This window comes from Parasteatoda tepidariorum, chromosome 2 (genome assembly GCF_982258835.1).
Source record: "Parasteatoda tepidariorum strain Cologne lab strain chromosome 2, Ptep-v5.0, whole genome shotgun sequence".
Lineage (NCBI taxonomy): Eukaryota > Metazoa > Arthropoda > Arachnida > Araneae > Theridiidae > Parasteatoda > Parasteatoda tepidariorum.
This window is the reverse complement of record NC_141756.1, coordinates 77,163,643-77,186,705: the sequence shown is the minus strand read 5'-3', so window position 1 is coordinate 77,186,705 and position 23,063 is coordinate 77,163,643. Positions and strand designations below refer to the sequence as shown.

Genomic DNA, 23,063 nt, shown 5'->3' with positions numbered 1-23,063 from the left:
TGTATATCGTTAGCTCGACTCATTTCTTCTTAATTATAATAATAGTTTTTATAAAATATATTTTAAGGCTGAAATATTTTGTAAGAAATAACGATTTGAAATAGATATTCCATAGCAGTTTATTGTCATGCGTGAAGTCATTTGATTGTTATCGATTACAAAGTCAATTTTTCAAATCTCTCACTCAATTAAATAATAGTCAGGAAATCAATTGGTTCACGCATCATTTCTGATAATTTTATCAGCTTTTAAATCACTTATTCACTCACTGAAGATTAACTGATGTTCTTTAAGAGTAAACTAAGTATGATCAGACAGCCAATATTTTATTCAGGTTCAATTTTGCACTGATTTTTGAGAGTGTGTCTTAAGTACGATCTGAAAACCATAACTTTCTTCTGGTTCAATTTTGAACCGATGCTTCTGAGAGTGTACTAAGCACAATCAGACAGCTAAAATTTTATTTTAGTTCAATCTTGCACCGATATTTCTGAGAATGTCTTCAGTACGATCTGATTGCCGAAACTTTATTCTGATTCAATTTAGCATAAATTTCTATGACATTGTCTTAAATACAATTTGAAAGTCAAACCTTTTTTCTAGTTTAACCTACCACCGACTTTTATGAGAGTGTCTTAAGTACGATCTGAAGGCAAAACTTTATGATGTTTAGACCTTGCAGTGATTTTTCTGATAATGTACTAAGGGAAAAAAATTCTTTATTCGCTATTAAGCTTTTAGAACTAAATAAAGTTCTAAAAGCTTAAAATTCCAGGTCAATGAAGATTTTCAGTTCTAATCAAGTTGATTCCCCCCTTCTTTTGGCACCTAGTGTCTGAAATCAGATTTGTAGGCTCTTTTATGAGTGAGACAAATGCTTAGATCTTCATAGGAATTTTGCCCAACGAAGTGTAATAGTGCTTATACAAAACTTATCATTATATCACTTGTCTTATATATCATTATATACAAGACAAGTTTACCCCAAAAAAAGGAAAACTTTTTTTTAATTTCTATCTCAACGATAAAAAAACCTCAGCTGTTGGTAACAGCTGAATCATTACTTTCACAACCTGCCTTTATTTACAGATGTTTATCATTAACTATACGTTCTTTTGAGAATATTTCTCTAAATACACTTGTAAAAAAATCACATTGAATTTACGGTTTTAAACTGGCAACTGTTACTTTTAAACTGGATTGATTGTGCTAAAACGTAAAATTTACGAAGTAAATCCGAAGCCTCAACGGCCTTTTACCATACAAGAACACATTTTTCTGAAAAAATTAGGAAGAAGATACGTAATAAAACTTATTTTTCCTTTTATTAACCGCAAAAAATTAAGTTAATTAAAAAAAATTAAATCTGTTGTCTCAACAGACTTTTACCACGAGAGAACAAGTATTCTCTTTGAAAGTCAGGAAAGAAATCTGTACTCACACAAGAGGCGAAAATATCAGCAGAATGTGTATCGATAAGTCATCGATGGGATTCGAACCTGGGGCAATTCATTGAGAAGAACGAACAGTGTCCCCAGCGGCACTGTGACTCAAGTGTTTTAAACTTAATTCATTATGAAGTGAGAATTTCGCTTTAATATTGTATGGATTTGACAATGTTGAATCGTCTTATTTATAGGATGATCAAAATCATATAATAATTGCTAAAAGTGAAGAGCACGGGTAGAAAATTATCCTAAAATAATTGGAGGAAATGTGAAATTCTATTATGGAACTCAAAACAACGTGGCAAAAACTAGACTATCAGCTGACGGTTTTAATTTGTTTGTGTGATTAGGGTTAAAAATGAAGAAAAACCGTTTTGCAAGCAAAACAGTTTTAAACCGTTAAATTTAAGGAAAATTCCGAAATAAACGACAAATATTTCTTACAGTGTATCAACTAAATACTACCTATTATAATTGTACAAAATTTATGATTAAAATCTAGTCATATCATTATAAACTTTTAAGTATAGTTTAGTGTATCACAAAAAGAACTACAATAATAATAATTCAATGGAATTAAAAATGAAATTTAATGCAACTTATTCAAAATTTTTTTGTTTGTTCTACATAAATAGTTATTTTATCGAAACGAACTGAAGAGTTCTTCATTCGAACTGAAGAGTTCTGAAGATGCAGAATATAGTTGATGTGAAAGTAAATGCGTTCTTTCACTGCAAACAAAAATCTTTAATGTCAAATAACATTTCAAAGGAAACGATCTATTGCATATTCTTTTAAAAGTGACGGAGGTTGAGGCGAGGGGAGAAAAAGTCTCTTAAAAGTATATACCGGAAAAACATTTTCTATTAAAACACTTTTCAGAGACGTTTTTACAAAGATAAGATAGGAACGGTAAGAGCTTTAAGTCTTGGACAAATTTATCGTCCATTTTCCTTTCCTTTTCTACCCTCAAATAGATAAGAAATAGAATCTTTGAGTAATAATGTTGTGAAATATGTCTTTTTTTTAGAGCATTGATATTACCTTTCATAAATATTTCTAAGATAAAGAAATAACTTAGCTTTTTCATTAATTTTTTTTTATTATTTTTTTACACTCAAATTTAAACAACATTATGCAATTGAAGGGATTCTAAACTAAACAAAACGAAAAAAACGAGGACTGCATTAGTTTGTATGAATATAGATTTAATTAAATGTATCTATTTTTATTACTAGACGAGTTGTTCTTAAGATGACCGAAGATTTAAAAACTAATTAAAGAAAATTAAGAAAAAGACAGAAATGTGCGATTTGTTGCCTACTACTTAAGGAAACATGAGTATTTTTTCGGAACATGTTTCAAAATTAACTGCAAACCGTGTCAATAGATGGTGCTAGTATAGAAAATGCATTGATTAACTTTGAAAAATGTACTATTTATAAGTTATTGAATCAATTTGAGAACAATATATTTAAAATAACCACCACGTGATGTGTACTCCAAGGATAAAGTTAAAATACATTCTTATAAATATTTCAATTAGCTAATTCTGATTACGCCGTAAATACTATTGTTGTGTAGTCAACTGCGCCCTCTTTTGATAATCTCTGTAAATGATTTTAAACCTGATGTGAATAAATTTCTGGTTTCCACCACATCAAACAATGCACTCTGACCTCCTTTTATTTTTCCTTAATGATATGTCTCGTATATATTTAAAAGCATCTGGAGTTAGAGAACCTTAAACGGCATTAAGAATTCTAAATTAAACGCAGATTAGAGGGGAAGGATTCATCTTTAGTTAAAAAGCAAATCCTAATAAGGGTTTCAAATTGAGAAATAAAAAGTAAAAAAAATATATATATATATTTTATACAGCTGCTTCTATGCATCTATTACATCGATATTGTAATCTTGATATTGCACATTAATCTATCTTGATATAGCAAAATACAAAGTATGAGATTTGTAATAAATTTTTAAAAAATTTATTTATTGTTTTCACAGCTGCCAATACAACTCCTGTAACCTCTTCAGTAGTGTCTTTAGAAGAAGATGCAACAAGTAAATAACTATATATTTTAATTCTTATTTTACTGTTTTAAGTATGGTAATTTCATTCAATGTATTAAAACAAATTAAATATTCATATATAAAATTAACTAACCCCTCGTTTATTTATTATTGGTTCGAAACTATACATTTTTCTCGATTCCTTTTTTAAACTGTTTTAGTAAAGATAGTGATTTAAAAGGATTTAATATCATAAAAATAAATTTTTATTTAAACTCTTTATTTAGGAATGTTATTTTGCGACTACATAACTAAACTGAGGATAGTTATAGTATTTATATATTTAGAACAAAACAAAAATTCCATAGAAATAGAAATTAAAATAAAAGTTTTCTAGAAAAATTAAAGTTATCTAAAGAATGAGAAAAAAAAGCGATAAACAAAAGTAATAAAATCTGATAAACAATAGGAATTTTATAATAAATGTTAAATCTATATTTGACTTATGGAAAGTAATGTAACAGTCAACACCATTAATAAGCAACTTACCATAAATATTGTCAAAAATAGTATTAGAGCACTTTGCTATAAAGATTAAAAGAATACTGAAACATAGTATTTTACTAATTCTCCTGTAGCATTCTGATACATAACAATTGTTTATTTCTCACAAATCTTTCACAATTGGTAAATGCTTCCTAAAGTTTATTAAAATGGAAATTGATCCTAAGATTAAAGAATTGAGATTTTTTGCTGTATTATTACACAAAATGAGAATTAACAGAAAACCTTTTACTTAGTAACTAATAAATGTGTCCATTTCCTTCAAAAGAGATTTGATAAAATGATAAGAACTATTGCTTCATATAATAAAATTACTTTTGTTTATAATGTACACGCTGACCGATTTGTTTATAACGAGATAATTTAAACCTAGGCAATTTCCTCGTTAAAACAGGATGTTTGTTTCACACTAGTTGGCTGAACTTATCAATCATTTAGACTACAATTAACTCCTTGCCTACCGGGGAAAATTTCGAGGTTCATTTTCCCAGTTCCCTCGGTTTCCACAGAAGCGCGTGTATTTTTGGTGTGTATTGGAGAAAAAGAAGAGGCACTCTTCTCAATTTAATCACAACTCTTGTCTGAAAGTCTTTAAAATCACTCTTCTAATCATTCAAAATAGAATAAAAAGCTCTTCAATGCTGTGGGAGTAGCTTGACTGATAGTAGTGCAGGGCAAGCACTGCGCAAAGCGTACTTCGAAGAAGCGTATATATACCCCAGGCTCAGTTAACGCATCATCTTTGCGAAGCGTGTGTATACGCCAACGACTGTCGAGGCGTTAACAAAAATGGACTAATCCTTAAATACATGTATTGATTTTTACTGATAAATATATATACGTGTAAGAACATGTGTGCATTTATCAGTACTTTGACGTGTATTGAATATTTAAAACTTAGCAATTTATCTCAAATTTCATTTCTTTAAAGATGGTGATTTCTTTCCTATCACAGTCAGACTACAGACTTTTCAAACATTTTTTCAAAAACATGGAGACAGACATAGGGGCAACAGAAACAGCAAGTGGCAAAGAATGTATTCAATGGTTTACATTGTAGTAGTTTGTATTTTCTGATAGTTACTGCAATAACAACCCATAACAACCCATAACACCTTATCAGCAGTTTTCGTTATAGCTCTCTGCTCTTGACTGGTTTGTTTGCTTTTCAAACATTTTGTCGAAAACATGGAAGCAGACATATGGTCAACAGAAACAGCAAGTCGTAAAGAAAGTATTCAATGTTTTGCGTTATTATAGTTTGCCTTTTTTGATAGTTACTGCAATAACAGCCCATAACACTTTATCAGCAGTTTCCGTTATAGTTCTCTGGTCTTCAATGGTTAGTTGGTTAATGTTAAGACAATTTACGATAAATCGCACAATGTTTCTTTTTATCGTCCATCAACATACAAAATTTTATGTAAATGGAACAACAAGATTGTTTTAAAACAGTGTAGTAAAACAGTGGTTTAAAACAGTGATAAATCAATCATTCATTTAAATTTTTGCTCCTTAAATCTAGAATATTATCAAGTTAGGGCTTCCTATTTATGAGGTCAACTCCTCTTATTGAAATTAAAAAAAGAAATACCAGTTTAAATGTAATTTTTATTACCATTCTTTTAAAGCGAGTAATTTTGATATTACTGGGTAAAAATAAAAGTAAAAAATTATAAATGTAATATTTAAACTTCAGATAAATAACAATGTGCAAACTGTTCATTAAATACTTTTAAACTGCTTCAATTCCATTTCTAAGGTACCTTAATTTATAGTTGAAGTTAATAAAGTAAGACTAGATGCAACCATCGCATCTATATTGACAGCTACATATTCAGAAGCTTTTAGAGTTTAAATGGAAATGTTATAATATCTGATACACATCAAGTTCGATATTGTGAAACTGTTACCCTAAGGAATCTGACCATCAATTTCAAAGCGAACTAATGAACATTTGTCGCAACTCCTAAGGAGGAACTTGATAATAAATTTAATGGAACTAGGCGAGTGAAATGTAAACCAGTGACTGAAAATGTATTCGGTAATTGATGAAGCAATATTTAGCTGCCATTTTGTAACCTCTCAGAACTGTTCTAATAAATATCTCTAGAAGAGATATAGACATTATAAAATGCTTGCTGTGAAGTTTGTGCAAGATGCTTTTTCCCGTCATTCTATAACTGCAGTTTTAAAAATGTAATTAATTTAATGTAATTTAATTTTTCAGTACACTGTAAAAGATTTTCTCGATTTTGTCAAAATTGCCAAAAAGCTGTAAAACAAATAATAATCAAATTTGAAAACCTTATATACAAAGCGCTTTCATACATTTAATTTATTTAAAAGTTTTTAATAAAATGAGCAAAAATTAAAATTACCTATCTCCTGACGTATAGGTCCTATTGGGACCAATATTTCCCATATTCAAAACTTTTGCACTATTTTTGGAAATTAATATGCCAGTGTTTATCTTTGCGGTAACCACTATATATAGCTTTTATCCTCCCCTTGTACTTAGCTGAACTACTATGGTGGTTAGAGCATCTTACTACGATGGTCCTTGGTTCGGATCCAGCCGGCAATCAGCGAACATCTCTCTCGCACATATCTTACCCCCACGCCACTTTTGAGGCTATGTATTTTACTCAATAATGAGTATATGCTGTTTCAATTTTGAATACATGGGGTGTTCATATTTGAATAAAAATTTTTGGATGTACTATTTTGATGCAATTTTGCTCATTTTTGAGGAAATGTTTTACACAGTGTGCAGTGACAGCTACTAATGAAGTCACTGGATTATAAAATCAACCTATTTTTAATCCTTTCACGATGGGAGTTGCAAATGCAAGCTTACTGCTGAGACGTGGGGCATTTTTCGCGAGCACCTGTCTAGGCTCGAAGTGTTTTTTGCTGTTAAGCCTAAATTCACGAAATTACCGAAATATGATCGCCTTCTTCAATAATGTACCCCCTGCAAAGTTGATAGACTTCAGATAATTTTCATTCACATACAATATTTATTTAAATTTTATTCTTATTTCATTCCATTTTTAAACATTTTTTTAGGTGTTTATTCATCATTTGCAAGACACATTCACAAGACTTTTGACATTATCAACTATGATTTTTTTCGATGTTTAAAAATACTACAAAATATGCATGCTTGAGACATTATATTTTTAATAGCAAATAGCAAAGTAAAAGATTTTTTAATGTCGAATGTTTTAATTATTCCAATAATATGAATCAGACTTTACCGCGTACTCGTCGTAAAGCGTGCGATTTGAAAATATTTCTTTCCCCTTTGTGATTATATAATCAAAAACTACATGCATGTGAGTCTTATATGTTTAAAATTTCGAGTAGAAGGTCAAATCTACGTGTATCTCAAATCCTATTGGGATAAAATTGCATATTGAGCTTAAAATATGATTTTAAAACCTACCGGAACATTGTTAGAAATATGAGACGGCATGGAATGAACGAAAACGCACTAGGGCACACCGCTAAGAGGGTAGTGAGAGCGTTATATACGTGACAATCGGCATGAACGTGGCGTATACGTAACAGACTATTGATACTGATACTGTTAGAAACTTCTCAATAAAAATGGTGAAATAATTATTTATGTAATTGTTGTTTCACTATATTAACCAAAACAGTCAAATAATTATAAAAAAATTTTAATATTCAAGTGAGATATTCAGTGAGAAAAATAGCTCATCGACTGTTTTTTTAATACGGTTATACAACCATAATTCAAGCCTCACCAAAAAGACTCACCTTAAATAAATTAGTTCATTTCAGCATAGTACTTACTGTTGCCGAAAGGCTACTAATCTGCTAATCTTTCAATCTCATGACCGTCTGAGCAGGGGTTCGTCACCAAGCGTTGACATCAAAATATTTATATCATTCTTTAAATACATAAAGCTTTTCCAGTGTACAACATTTTAAAATTGGTGACCCTTTTACTATTAGATTACGAAACCATCATTCCCACATAATTGGTGCCGCACCAAAAAAATGCAATGTCCGTTTGAATTTCATTTTTATGGTTTAGAAACTATATTAATTGCAAATGATTACAGCCATATAGTTTTCATGGTTTTTTAATGGTAAATGATTTCTAAACCATAGAGGCAAAAAATATTCCTAAGCATGAAATTTTGGTAAATTGGATGGACAGACTGTTGCAGGTTATTTTACCGTAATTTCAGAATGAAAATTATAACTGTGTGCTTTGATAAAACACGTTTAAAAAGCAATACGAATCTCATAGTGTTTAGAATTAGAATAATCATGAATGTAAATATTATCCAATTGATAAAGAGGTAGAAGATTCCTGTTTTAAATAGGGATCCTCTTTTAGCAAAAGGAGATCCAGAAATATGGAAGTTTTAAGGAATACCAGAATACTAAGGAATACCATCTTCAAAGTATACCAGAGTCTCTGAATCACCGTGAATGTCATTGTATATTTTGAAAACATTTCTAAATGCTTATAGATTAACTTATGGTTTTTCTTTCAAATTTCAGAGTGTGACCGCATGTTTGTAAGCAACTCAGATGGTTTGAAAAATGGCACATTCAGCGCTCCATACATATTAAACCAGCAAAATTACTCTCGACAGTGCATTTACACTTTCATTGCCACAGAAGACGAACGTGTTCAAATTACTTTCACCCATTTTGGACTGAGAGGAGCTAAACCACAGTAAATATTGGTTTATAACATTTTTTAATTGATATATAAGGTGATTATAAAATAAGTCTGCTTAGTTGTATTATTATCAGTGGTATATCAATACCTAATAAGGAGAATGATAGTACGCACAATAAAAATGAAATTTTATAATTCATTTAAATGTTTGCATTATGATTTTTTGGAGAAAAAAAATCATAAAGAAACTTTTCTAAATTTTAAAATCAAAATTTAAAACACCTAATCACAAATACTTGCATTAACCGGAACTTATGGAGAATTGAATTTGAACTCAATAATCACACTTTTGAATTCAAAGCAAATATATAAAATGATATAGGCAGCTTTCTTGCCTATTAAAGTTCTTAAACAGATTTTTTTCAAAATAAGAGATTTTGACAACACTCTAATTAAAATCACTTCAATGTTATACTATGATAACGGTGAATGGAAGCATAATATTGGTAGCCGGCAATATAGGTTATTTATTACCTACATATTATTTTTTGAAAAAACTGCTGAAATTAGTCTCTAAGAATTAACAGAAATCAGGGAAAGGAACTTAGACTGAAAGCAAATATTTATTTTGTCTGCTAAAAAAGGTGTCTCAAATCTATTTAATAGCCATTATTCAAAAGACTTTTATTTAATTTTGTTTTTATGTCATTTTATGTTGTGATTAATTAACCCCTATTCCCCAATTAAAATCATTAATAACAAATCTTTCGCTAAAACTTACTTCTTAACCTCTTCCTTCTTGCTCCCGTGAAAATGACGGGGTGGGGTTTCGCCCTCTATTTCTCGCTTCCGTGAAATTTCCGGGCTGGAGTGTTCAGTAGTAACGCACCAAAAAGAATATAACTAATTCATTTTTTTTTTTGCCTGGAAAACATTTTATTTCTCATTTTACACATCAGATGGCAGTACCAGGATATTTTCAAGGTAATTGTAGATAGTTAGTTTATTTCAAACTAGATGTCAGCACTAATAAAATAGCTCTAATAAGATAAATAGGCACTGTTATGACCGTTTTCTTGAAAATTAACCGCTCGTTAAGGGGTTAATTAAAAGAATTAACTTCAGTTTCATTGATGTAAAACACATGTTTTGATTTTTACAATCAATGAAAATTGAGTAGTTTTATTTATTGATCACGCATTTTAATTTGTGCACGTACAATCGGATATAACTGGGAAACTTGTCAGTTTCTTTTTAAATTCTATATTATATAATAAAAGAAACTTAGTGCATATTCTCTGATCGTCTCCGAAGAAGGGGTCGCAATTCCATTCGGGACGCCATTTTATCGATCTACCTGTCAAATCTCGAGAACTTTATTTTCCCTTTCAGAGATAAAAAAAGTATTAATCCCTACCATTTTAATGACATGGAATGTTTTCTTTCGTTTCCAAAAAAATTATGGTTGAATAAACTTCTTAGGTGCATAATTACTTCAGAACCCTTTTTCTCTTGCGTTTTTTTAAGGTACATCTAAGAGCAAGAGATAGTAACTGAATTAGCCTGTTGGGTAACTTCCCAATAATGCATTTGAATCCTTTATCGGTTTTAGCACAAAATCAGATATTTATATTTCTTGGAAATATTAATTACATTACATTGTTAAATCATTGTGAATTCATGATCATGTACTTAAGAATTTGAGACTTATTTCTTGCTTTCGTTTTAGGTGGCAATTTGTTTTCAATAATTGTCTGCTATATTTTTCGACTTTAATGGCTCACGACGCAATCCTGTTTCGCATATATTTTCTTTTAATTTTTAGTTTAGATATCTTAAAATCTAAATATTTTTAGCAAGCTATGTAGATTAAAATTAAAACAAAGAGCAGTTAACTACAGTGTAAAAAATTCTGGATCAAATTGGGGTAAAAAGTACCGGCAACCATGGTGCTGTTACATTTACTGTAAAATTCATTTTTATCGGAATTTGCTACAGAACAAAAAAAAAAGAAAATCAGACATGCATTAACAATTACAATAACAATTATCGTGAGCCGCGATCGCTCAAGGGATAGAGCGTTCGCCTTCCAATGAGGTGAATCGGGTTCGAATCCCAGCAATGGCTGGTCAATACGAATTTCGCATCCAGCTTGCACCGACCACATTGCTGACGTGAAATATCCTCAATGGTAAATGAATCATGGGTTAGAGTCCCCTTGCGTCAGGCTAAACGTGGTAGGTTCTCCAGGTCGTCCTCTCCATATAATGCAAATGCGGGTTAGTTCTATTAAAAAGTAATCCACGATGGCGAATTTCTCCCAATACTTGATCCAGGAGTTCCATTGCTTTCTGGATTGGGTTCCAAATTACAAGGCTGCGTAGTTGAACAGTAGTAGTCTTAAATTCGAAAATCGGGGCTGCTGTTCAACGACGGTTTTAAAATAAAATTATAATTACCGTAACATTTATGATATAATATTTGTGAAATTTACTGCATTAAAATATATAAATATTGTAAAATTTACGGTATAATATTTTACATTAAAAATGTATTTAAGTATGATGCTTCAAAAGCTCTGGTGCTTTATACCGTTATTTGATTCGGAATTTTTCACAGTGTACGAATTATGAAATTAATACATTGAACATTATACCAATGATTAAAACATGTTAATTTTGTTTTCCATTTGCAAAACACATGTTTAAATGTTCCCTACCTATAGAAATTGAATAGTATCATTTATTGATCACGGGCCTTAATTTATTCAAACTCTTTCGGATGTAACTGGGAAACTTCTCAGTCTTTTTAAAATTCAGATTGCACTATAAAAGAAACTGAGCACGAATTCTTTGTTCGTCTACAAAGAAGGGGGTCGCAATTCCATTAGGGACGACGTTCTATCGATCTACCTGTCAAGTCTCAAGAACTTCATTTCCCCCTTCAGAAATAAAAAAAAATTACTATTCCGTAACATTTTAACGACAAGAATTCTTTTTTTTTTGTTTCCAGAAAATTTATTGACGAACAAACTTCTTAGGAGCATAATTACTTCAGAACACTTCTGCTCTTACGTTTTTTAGATTCCTGCAGGAACAAGAGATAGTAATTAAATTAGCCTGTTAGGTAACTTCCCAATATTGCAGTTGCTGAAGCATTTATTGGTTTTAATGGAAAATCTGATATGGTTATTCGCTGGAAGCAATTAATTAAATTGCATAATTAAATTATTGCGAATTTATGATCACGTAATTATGAATTTAAGCTAATTTTTATTATTTACTTTATAAGGCAATTTATTTTTTTTTTTCAAAATGTGTGTTTACAATAATTTTCATTTATTAAATCCTTACAATATAATGCTATTTTTCACAATTGTTATTCTAAAAATTAAATTAAACCAAGTTTGTTTTATATATATATATATATATATATATATATATATATATATATATATATATATATATATATATATATATATATATATATATATATATATATACATATATATATATATATATATATATATACATATATATACATATATATATATATATATATATATATATATATATATATATATATACATATATATATATATATATATATATATATATATACATATATATATATATATATATATATATATATATATACATATATATATATATATATATATATATATATATATACATATATATATATATATATATATATATATATATATATACATATATATATATATATATATATATACATATATATATATATATATATATATATATATATATATATATATATATATATATATATATATATATATATATATATATATATATATATATATATATATATATATATATATATATATATACCACTTTTTATTGAAAAATAGGGAAATTAATTATCAATGTTTAGTTTTGTAACAGTTCATTCGATATTTGTTACATGGTAAGTCTTCGTTATAGTTTTGTTACAACTGCAATACGGTAAAATATTTGTTTTAATTGCTGTATATTAGTGGTTTTTATTAGTTCTTATATGTTATTGTTTTTTATTAGTTCTTGTATGTTATTGTTTTTTATTTGTCGTATATTATTGTTTTTATAAGATGTGTATTGTTATTTCCTTTTTTTGCTGCACTTTAAATTTATTATTTTGTTTCAAATGCTTTATTTAAAAGAATCAGAAATAAATCAGGTGGGCTTCTACTTAGTTTTGTAATTTTTTTAATGTTTGTCAATTAGTTTTTGTTTAAACTGATAAGATTATTAAACGTTCAGATTTAATTGCATAACCCTATAAGCGATAATTGGATTTAAAGCGTAAATGGAAAACAAAGAATTTGACTAATTTTTACAAAAATTAGTACAAAATCGTCTTGAACAAGGGCAATTAGAAACCACGGAAGCAAACAATTACAAGGAGTGCCTTCGTCCTCTGTATTGCAGTAACTTTTAGAAAATAAAAAATTTATACACAGTTATCAAATGCAGTACTGATTATTGAGCCACGTGCCTCATGGGATAAAACGTTCGTCTTCCAATGCACATTTGCACATTTATCAAATGCAATACTGATTATTGAGCCACGTGTCTCAGGGGATGAAACGTTCGTCTTCCAATGCACATTTATGCACATTTATCAAATGCAATACTGATTATTGAGTCACGTGTCTCAGGGGGATAAAACGTTCGTCTTCCAATGAGGTGAACCGGGTAATTCCAGCAATGGCTGGTTAATACGAATTCTGCACCGACCACAGTGCTGACGTAAAATATCCTCAGCGTAGACGGATCGTGGGTAAGAGACCCCTTGCAGTTATGCAAAGCCTTGGAAGTTATCGTACTTTTCCTTTACATGTAACGCTCCACGAAGTCAAATTTTTCCCAATATTGATCCAACAGTTCCCTTCTATTCTAGATTGGACTATGGAGTGGAACATTGGTTATTGTAAACCAAAAATTGGGTTCATTGTTCAATAACGGTTATAAAACAAAATATTGGTAATTAACCCTCCGTGGCTCAGGAGATGGAGTGTTCACCTCCCAATGAGGTCACTCAGGTTCAAATCCCAGCAATGATTAATTGGCATGAATTCTGCTCCCGGTTTGCACTCCTCACAAGACTAACGTAAAATATCCACAGTTGTTGACGGATCAGGGGTGAAAATCCCCTCGTCGATGGGCTAACCGTGAAAGGCTTTTGTGATTTTCGCCCCTGTGACGTTAATACTAGTTAGTTCAGTAAAAAAAATTGTTCAAGAGCTAGTTAGTCTCAATGCTTAATCGTGGAACTAATTGTCTTGTCTTCTGAATTGCGTTCAAAATTATAAGGCTACGAAATTGAATTAATAGTCGTAAACTCAGAATTATCTCCATTGCCCAAATCCGGTTATAAGAAATAAAATAAAATGCTACTAACTAGATATCAATTGGGTAATTGCTCATCCTTTATGCTGAATCAATTCTTAAAGGCTCCTTAACCCATTCCTTCTCGCTCCCGAGAAAATGACGGGGTGAGGTTTCGTCCTCTATTTCTCGCTCCTGTGATATTTCTGGCCTGGAGTGTTTAGTAGTAACGCGCCAATAAGAATAAAATTAATTCATTTCTTTTGCCTGGAAAAAAATTTATTTATCATTTTACTCACCAGATGGCGGTACCAGGATATTTTTTAAGGTAATTGTAGATAGTTAGTTTATTTTAAACTAGATGTCAGCACTAATCAACAAGCACTAATAAAAAAGATATGCACTTTTATGACCGTTTTCTTATGAATTAACCAATCGTTAAGGGGTTAAAACGATCTATCATAAAATATATCTTAGTTGGTTACTTATTTTAGTTGTTACTTTAGTTAAACAACTCTTATTTTTTTTTATTAAAAAGGAAAAAAATGTAATTTGTTGTGTTCTAATTTAGGTGTAATCATGAATACATCGACTTATATATGGAAATTGAGGATCCCTCTGTGGAGCTTATACGTACACCCTTTGGAGGAAGGATATGCGGGAAAAACATCCCCGTATCTCGAATATCTATGTATGAAACGCTTGTTCTTGCCTTCTATACTGACAGGACGCGTGTGACACCAGATCTTTTCGGTGGCACTTACGAATTTATAGATGCAGGTAAGAATTGATATACATCGAATGAATTCAATGCAGGTTGTACAGTGGGGAAAAAAACGGACCACCCTGAATAACTTTCGATCTAATGATCGGATCTTCACATTCCAGGGCTCAATCTTAATGGTTAGATGGGGTGACCTCAGATATTTCTTTATTAAATTACTTAATAACAGTTGAAAAAATTTTAATGAGTTATATGATTTCTTACATCATTTTAAAATATGTAATTTTACATGGTAAAATATTAAATTTAAGATAAATCGGTTGCATAATTCCTGAGAAATCGAATTTTAAATATACGACTTTTTTTAAAAATTCAATTTCTCAGGAGCTATTTAACTGATTTCGCTCAAATTTTAATTGCATAATTTAAAGTAATGTAAAAAATTTTATAAATAATTGTATAAATAAAAACTATTTACTATACTTATTTTTTGCATGGAATTATCTTGGGATAAACGACGTTTATAATTGCAGGCAAAAGAATTTCAATTCGCTCACAATATTCTCGACATGTAGGGAAATACGCAAAAAGTTAAATTAGCATTAAGGGGTCGCATTGGGGGTCGTACCTTTGCACCGCTCTCTTGATCAAATTATGGGTACCGTATTTCCCAGATATCAGCTACTCCCTACATTTTCTACTGACTAGTCAGAAAACCAAATCCGTTGAAAAAAAGCTATGTTTATTCAGAAAAAAGTACACTTTTCTGTCTCATTTTGTAACTTAAAATATCCTCTGCACTAATTAATTAGTATATTTCAGGTCACCTTCTCGAACCATTATGATTGAGTCCTAGAACGTGAAGATTCAATCATTAGATTAAAAGTTATTCAGGGTTGTCTGTTTGTATTTTTTTGAGCACCGTACCTCTAATATATATTATACATGACACATATATGTTATAACGCTTCTTAACCTAGAAGTTTTATATTTCAAAACCTACAGAACTAGTCTGACAGGTTTGCTAACATGAAAAAAATTCTTTTGTCTTGAAAATTTATAAAAATGTTAAAAGACGATATGTTTAGATGGATCAAGTGCCTATTTTTAAGACTGAATGATAGCTGGGAATGCGAAAATCGAAACAGATTTGAACATGTGAACTAACGTTGCCAACATAAAATGAAAAACGAGTAATGCTGAGAAACTGATACATGTGCTTGAGTGGACCAAATATCTGCGTCGTAATATGCCAAGCATTTTATTTTTATGTATATTTTATGCATGTGTAATTTGAAAACTTAGTTTACAACGATATTTGTTTATCCTTTGGTTTGAGTGTGATCTCTGAGAGCCCAGATGCAAAATTTTCCAAACCATTTTTAAATATGGTAAACTATATTGGGTATTTAAACATTGTTATACAGTTTGCACAATGTGCTGTAAGCGATGGGTGCAATTTGTGAAATATGAATTTCTGCTCATATAAATATTATTGTTATTAAATTTAAGATTAATTCTTCATGATAGTGTAGATTCCAGTAAATTTGGTTAAGGCGTAAAGAAATTAATAGTTGAATTAAAAATCAGTAATTGAAAAATACCATAAGCGGGTCCAGTTTATCTTCTTCCAGTTTTCCAGTTTCCAAGGAATTTCCTAAATTATAACTCAGTTACTTTGCATTTTTTGTGGGGAAAAGTTCTAAAAGTGTATTTTTATTTTTTGATAAATTATAAAGAAAGATATAGATAAACGTATACTGTGCAATATACTATCTAATATACTGTGCGTATACTGTGAAGTTTATACTGGGCCCGTACCAAACCTTGAAGAACCGGTTCACACTATGTCAATGGGAGCTATAGCTTCCTTGCCCTATATATGTTCTTTGTTTATACGTTATAGCTTAAAATAACTTTTTCTTTTTTTAACAAAATGTTCTAAGACATTTTAAAGAACTCAATATTAGAACACTGAGAGTATACATCTTAGAAGAAAATAAAAATTGTGAAATGTTGTATACTAAACTCTATAACAGATTGCAATTTGAAATACAGAATAGCAATGTCAATTATACAATGGGAGTGACAATTATACTAACAATGTAAATTATACAATTTAAAAAAAAATTCTTTTCAAGTATTAAGAACTCATATTTATTTCAGCCCAGTATTTGATGGGTACCCCAACACCAAATACAGTATGCAGTTATAAAGTGTATAGCGATAGAAAAAGAGAAGGAGAGATGATGTCACCCACCTACCCTGGGGTCTACCCTAAAAATCTTCGTTGCAGCTATAATTTTTATGGAAAGAGAGGTCAAAGAGTGAGGCTTGAGTTTATGGATTTTGATTTGTTGTATGGAGGACCACAGTGAGTGATTGATTTTACTATAATTATACTACTTTTTTTGTAAGTTTTAATCTTTAAACTATTTTAGGGAAGGTAATTCTAGTTATAAAATTTTATTAGAATTTTTGTAAGTTTATTTAGTTTAATGTCTTGAAACTATGTGCACGATTGTTTATTTTAAAACATATTCTTTTTAAATGATTAAGGTAAGAAAACTTAGCTGAAGAACTTGTTAAGTACTATTTTGAAATTCTTAAATTTTTGAGACAGGAAACATGTTATGGTTGATTATACATATTGGATGCAAAATTATTAAATTTTATACATTATAATCCTATATTTTAAATTATTCTATCTGCAATAGTTTATTATAGGACATAGGTTTCATAAAAGTCTGGATAAGGAATGGCACTTTGTGACGAATTTAGCAGAAAAACATGTTAACAGTATTTTGAAATACTCATATTTCCAATATAAGTAAGGGTTGTATTACTCATATGTTACAAGCGGTTAAGTAAGGAATTATCCTCTGTGGCGCAACAGAATTTGAGGAAGAATATAACTCTATCATCAGTGGCGGGATAAAACCCTCACAGACAGATGGGCACTAACTAGTCTAAAAAAGTAATGGAGGCATGTGCGCAATTCTGACCGCATCATGTCGTTCGTCACGAAATTGTGGAGCCTTTACTGTCATGACCTTCTGGCACACGATGGGCTTCTGTAAAAATGCTTTGTAAACAATTGGTAGAATTATGTAGTAGTAATAGTAGTAGTTCATTTACGTCCCACTGGAGCTGCACTATGGGCTATTGGCGACGGTCTGGGAAGCATCCCTGAGGAGGATCCGAAGACATGCCATCACAATTTTGATCCTCTGCAGAGGGGATGGCACCCCCGCTTCAGTAGCCCGACGACCTGCACGCGAAATCGAGCACTTTACGGTAGAGCAGTTTAACGAGGACCAATACCGCACACCCTCGGTCCCTACGCAGACTGATCCAAGTGGACCCACCCGCACTCTGACCGCAGCCAGTGATGCTTGACTTCGGTGATCTGCTGGGAACCGCGTCTTAACGATCAGTCCACTGCGGGACAGTAGAATTATGCATGGTATACATTCATTACAAGCAAGTGTCTTTGATCGGCTATGATTGTAAAATTAGTCTGTAAAGTTATTTAAATTGGATAATTTTAACTGAAAAAAAGGGAAGTATGACCTGTAAATGATTATTCTGATAATTTTTTTCCACGTTCATTTCGATAAATTCTAAAACTTAATTATTTTTAAATGCCTAAAATTATCAATTAGTTCTTATGATATCAATTATTATTATGCCCTGTCTAACATCCGATGCTGACACTAGTTCAGACAATATTTCATGCTGCTGCTTCAAGTAAAATTGTTAGAAAGCAATCAGCTATTTGCTATTCAATAAGTCGCAAAACCTTATTTGAATCGTTGGGTTACTCAAATTTTGGTACATTTTATGATGCAGATCCTAAAGTCTAGTAAGTGTATTATTTTCTTTCTTTTTTATTTTGTTTGAATTGTGAAGCAATCTTTTCGAAAAAAGAAATAAACAGAATGTATATTAGTTTTAAATTAATATAGGAATGACCTGTACAAACTTGAAAGTGAGGATAACTTAACTCTTTTTTTCATCATTGAAAGTGACTCACTACATAAATAAGAACTTTATACATCAGTGGGGCACTTGGTAATGCCAGTCATCACATTGACTCCCCGAGATATTTTGTTTGACTTTCTAAAATAATATTTTTGTCAATTATGAAGCTGTTATACATGTACAAGGGTTTTTGGTCTACTTCTTTCTTTTCAAATCATTTTTAATTTACCACTCTTTATTTATTGTTAAGTTTGAAGATATTACTCATACTCAATACTAAAATCATCTAACGTCAAACTCAAAATACCCACTGGCCAAATTGCTTCGAACTTCACTAGCGAATTAATCACTATTAAAGAGTCTCTTGACCATTGTCGCTCCCATTCTCTAAAAGACCCAATAAAAGAAATTGTGATTTTCTCAGACTCAAAATCAGCACTCGAAGCTATACATAACGGTAAAATATCAATAACGCGAGAAATTGATACCCTTTTCCATTTACTAAATATGCGTTGCACTCTCCAGTGGATCCCAGCTCATGTTGGAATCGAGGGGAACGAATGCGCAGATGGCCTCTCCAAGGAAGCACGCGATCGACGAAGATCAACATCGAGCTGTCACCTGTGCAGATGCGAATGCTGTCGCCAGGCAAAGGATATACAACCAGCTTTTCAGCAAGGCAACAGTCCCCGATCTAAACTGCCCAAGAAACCTCTCCTCTACAATAGCTAGGCTATGTGCAAGACATTTCAAAGGCATGAAGATCTCACGCACCAATATGAAATCCTATCCCATCTGCAAGTACTGCCCCCATTTGCAGCTAACTCCAGACCATGTTTTTGACTGCCAGGCCATTATCGGCTCCCTCTTTCAACTTGGAGTGCGCATGGCCATCGGGCTCCAGAACTTGCAAATCCTGTTATCAAGACTTTTACAGGACTCTAATCTTTGCACTAGCACTGTATGCATAGACACGACAGCAACAACAACTAAAATATAAGCTTAAATATCTATGAAAATAGTTTATCTTATTTATGTCATTAGTTAAATAAAGGTAGGGTCTGCATTGGATTGAATGTAAAATTTGAGAAAGCAAGTAAACAAATATATACAATGTAATTTAAAGCAATGATCTTTCTTTGAGGAATAAACTTGAATAATTTTAGATCGTATCCTTAACTTTGAAGGGTCTTTGCATTTTATTAAACTTTCAACTTCTAAACAATCGAATTTTACTGAAAAGTATTTAATTAAAGTTTAATGAACGTTAAAATTACTTTATGCAATTAAAAACATTTCAATTGTCAACTATTTGAAATGTTTTGTTACAAATACTAAATAAATATAAAGAGATTAAATCTTTGACATAAGCCGGGATTTATAATTAGTTGTCGACCTATAAGCTTTAAAGTTGATTGGCAATTATAACTTAGACTGACTGAAAGAATTTCTATTCTGAGATACGTATTCTTTTAGTTTCGTACTAACAATTTTCTGCATTAAAGCTTTTTCTCCGTTCACATTGGCTGTGTCTAGTTGTACTTTCTTCTGTATATGTTTTTTTCTTCACTGTGTGTAAAAAAAATTTAAAAAAACCAGGGCACTCTGAATAGCTTTTGATATAATGATCGGATCTTTTCGTTTTAGGACTCCATTCTAGTGGCCCAATGGAGTTACCTCAAATATTCTAATTAATCAAAGCAGACGATATTTTTAATTACAAAATCAGATTCAAAAACGTACTTTCTCTGAATAAACAAACCTTTCTATCAACAGATTCCAGTTTCTGACTTATATTAAAATATAGGGGATAGCCACAATCTGGGGAATATGGTCCCAATATTTTTGTCAGGAGAGTGATCGAAATTTTGAATCCCTAATTAATGTTACTTTTGGAATTTTACTTTTTGCGTATTTCGACATATCTTACGAGCTTTTTGAAAATTTTCTGCACACAATTATAAAATTCGTTTGTCCAATGATAATTCTATGCAAAAAGTACTTTTTAAAAATATTTATAAAAAATATTTGCTGATTTTTTTCATTTATTAGATAGTCAAAAAGTAAGAAATACATTGATTTTCTACATCATTTTAGAGAGCGTAATTTGACATTTTAAAATACAAAATTTGAGAGAAATCGGTGGTACATTTCCTAAGAAATCGAATTCTAAAAATAAAATTTTTTGAGAACTGCCAGAGATCCGAATCCATCGAAAAAAAGACATGTTTTTTCAGAGATAGTACTTTTTTGTATCTGATTTCGTAACTTCAAATATCGTCTGCACTAATTATTTAGCATACTGAGTCCTGCAACTTGAAGATCCGATCATTAAACAAAAAGTCAGTCGTCTTTCATTTTCGCGTAACATATTGTAAACTATATATCGGAAATTGTTTTTAACATTTTTCAACTAAATTCATTTCAGCTGTATCCTTCAGCTCCAACAATTAAGATTTGCAATGTGTAACTTTTAATCTCTCTTTCAGTTGCCCGTTTGACTTTGTGAAGATCTACGATGGCGAATCTGAAGAATACCCACTCATAAACACATATTGTGGCCAACAAAGAAATTTAGTTGTTTTTTCATCTTCAGAAAATCTATTTGTTAAATTTGTTACTTTGCAAAGAAACGCAGACACATCTAATCGTGGTTTCAAAGCAGCTTTTGAGTTTAGTGAACGTTACGTTAGTTTAGGTAAGTTACAATGTTTCGCAAAGTATTCACGAAATTCCAGAATATTTTTGCGTCGACTGTCACGTATACGTGCCAGCATGAATCGCTCTCATGTCCTGGCCGACATATGCCTGAAAGCTTTCGCGCTTACTCCTGGTCGTCCCGCATTTGTGACATATTCTGGAACGTTTTAAAAACTGGAATTTTAGGCTTAAGATGGCATTGCCACTTTATAAGATTTGAGATACGCGTAGATTTAACCTTTTACTTGAATTTAGAAACATTAAACTTGCACGCACGTGGTTTTTAATTATACAAAACACGAAGGGAAATGAATGTTTCCGAATGGCCAGTTTTAGGATGACTCTTTAGAATGAGCACGTAATACTACTCTGACATAAATTATTAGAATATTTAATTTCAAAATCAAAGAGACAAATATGTATTGTGGGTGTAACAAATGTGTAGATTATTGCAGTAGTATTAAACATTGAACTAACCAAAGTCAATAATGTCAACAGTCACTAAATGGTAACTAAATACTAAAAAAAAATGTTTAAAAATGTAGTGAAACACGAAGAATTTCCAGTAAATAAACTATGTGAAAAAAATATATGCAGTATAGGCCGTTTATCTATCATACAGTAAATTGTTTCAGAACGCGTTAATATTTTTGTAATTTCGTGTATTTAGGTTTAAAAGCGGAAAATCCTCTGGCATCCGTGTAAGAGTCTCCACACCCTAGAAACGAAATTTACAGAGAAATTCACTTTATTTTTTGACAGTCTGAAAGCAATAACCGTAGGATGCATCACTATCGAAAGACGTTAGGGTATATTAATTTATTCTGACACCCTACCTTACTTTTATTATTTTACCTATCTTACTTTTATATAAAATTTATTTTTTCTTATTAGGTCTACATAAAATTTTTTAGTTTTTTTTTAAATTTTTTCTCATTATTATTTTTGGTTGGGTTTTGGTTAATTTCTGAAAACAGTCAATATTTTGTTTAAATAAAAAGTTTGCTTGCACACTTTTTGAATAATTAAGATCGTAACTTGTATACCCCAAAGGCAGAGATCATGCTGAATTAGAGTCAAATCTAGTTGACAAATGATACTACATTCTATTTGTCGATAAAATGCTGTTATAAATCCTGCTTTCATGACTCAAGATATCATTGAAACTTATATTGTCATTCAGCACTCAGCTTCAGTAAATGTTTAGTACTCTACATTTGATAAACTGCTACATTGTGATAGTATTCTCACTTGATACATTCTGATGGTATACTCTGTTAATAAAAGTAAGGTAAAATTTCTTCTTACTGCCCTCAGAAAATATTGAAAATTGTATTGTCATCTAGAATTGGAGATATGAGTGCTTTAGCTATTGATTGATGCTACATTCTAATTTTCGATAAAATATTAGTTTTATTTCTGCTTGTAGTGGTAAGAAAATGATTGAAACTTTCCTTGCACTGTTGTCCATCCCTGAGGTCCTGGGGAGATTTAAGTACTCTGGCATACTACTTTAATTTCTGTCGATAAAATGATAATAAAACTAAACTAAATTAAACTAATGTAACTAAACTAAACCACTTAAACTAATTATTGCTAAAGCTTGT

The 23,063-nt window shown here is 30.8% G+C and overlaps 1 protein-coding gene across 4 annotated transcripts in view; it reads left to right on the top strand.

Annotated features, from left to right (window-relative positions):
• Nucleotides 1-23,063, top strand: part of LOC107454120 (cubilin-like) — a 338,300-nt gene that overhangs the window by 294,612 nt on the left and 20,625 nt on the right. For all 4 annotated transcript variants that reach the window (XM_071177702.1, XM_087157548.1, XM_071177704.2 and 1 more), the window contains 5 exons: nucleotides 3,459-3,515; nucleotides 8,574-8,751; nucleotides 14,620-14,828; nucleotides 16,939-17,146; nucleotides 21,246-21,454. In XM_071177702.1, the coding sequence (XP_071033803.1) occupies nucleotides 3,459-3,515; nucleotides 8,574-8,751; nucleotides 14,620-14,828; nucleotides 16,939-17,146; nucleotides 21,246-21,454 (861 nt within the window). The remainder of the gene's footprint in view (nucleotides 1-3,458; nucleotides 3,516-8,573; nucleotides 8,752-14,619; nucleotides 14,829-16,938; nucleotides 17,147-21,245; nucleotides 21,455-23,063) is intronic.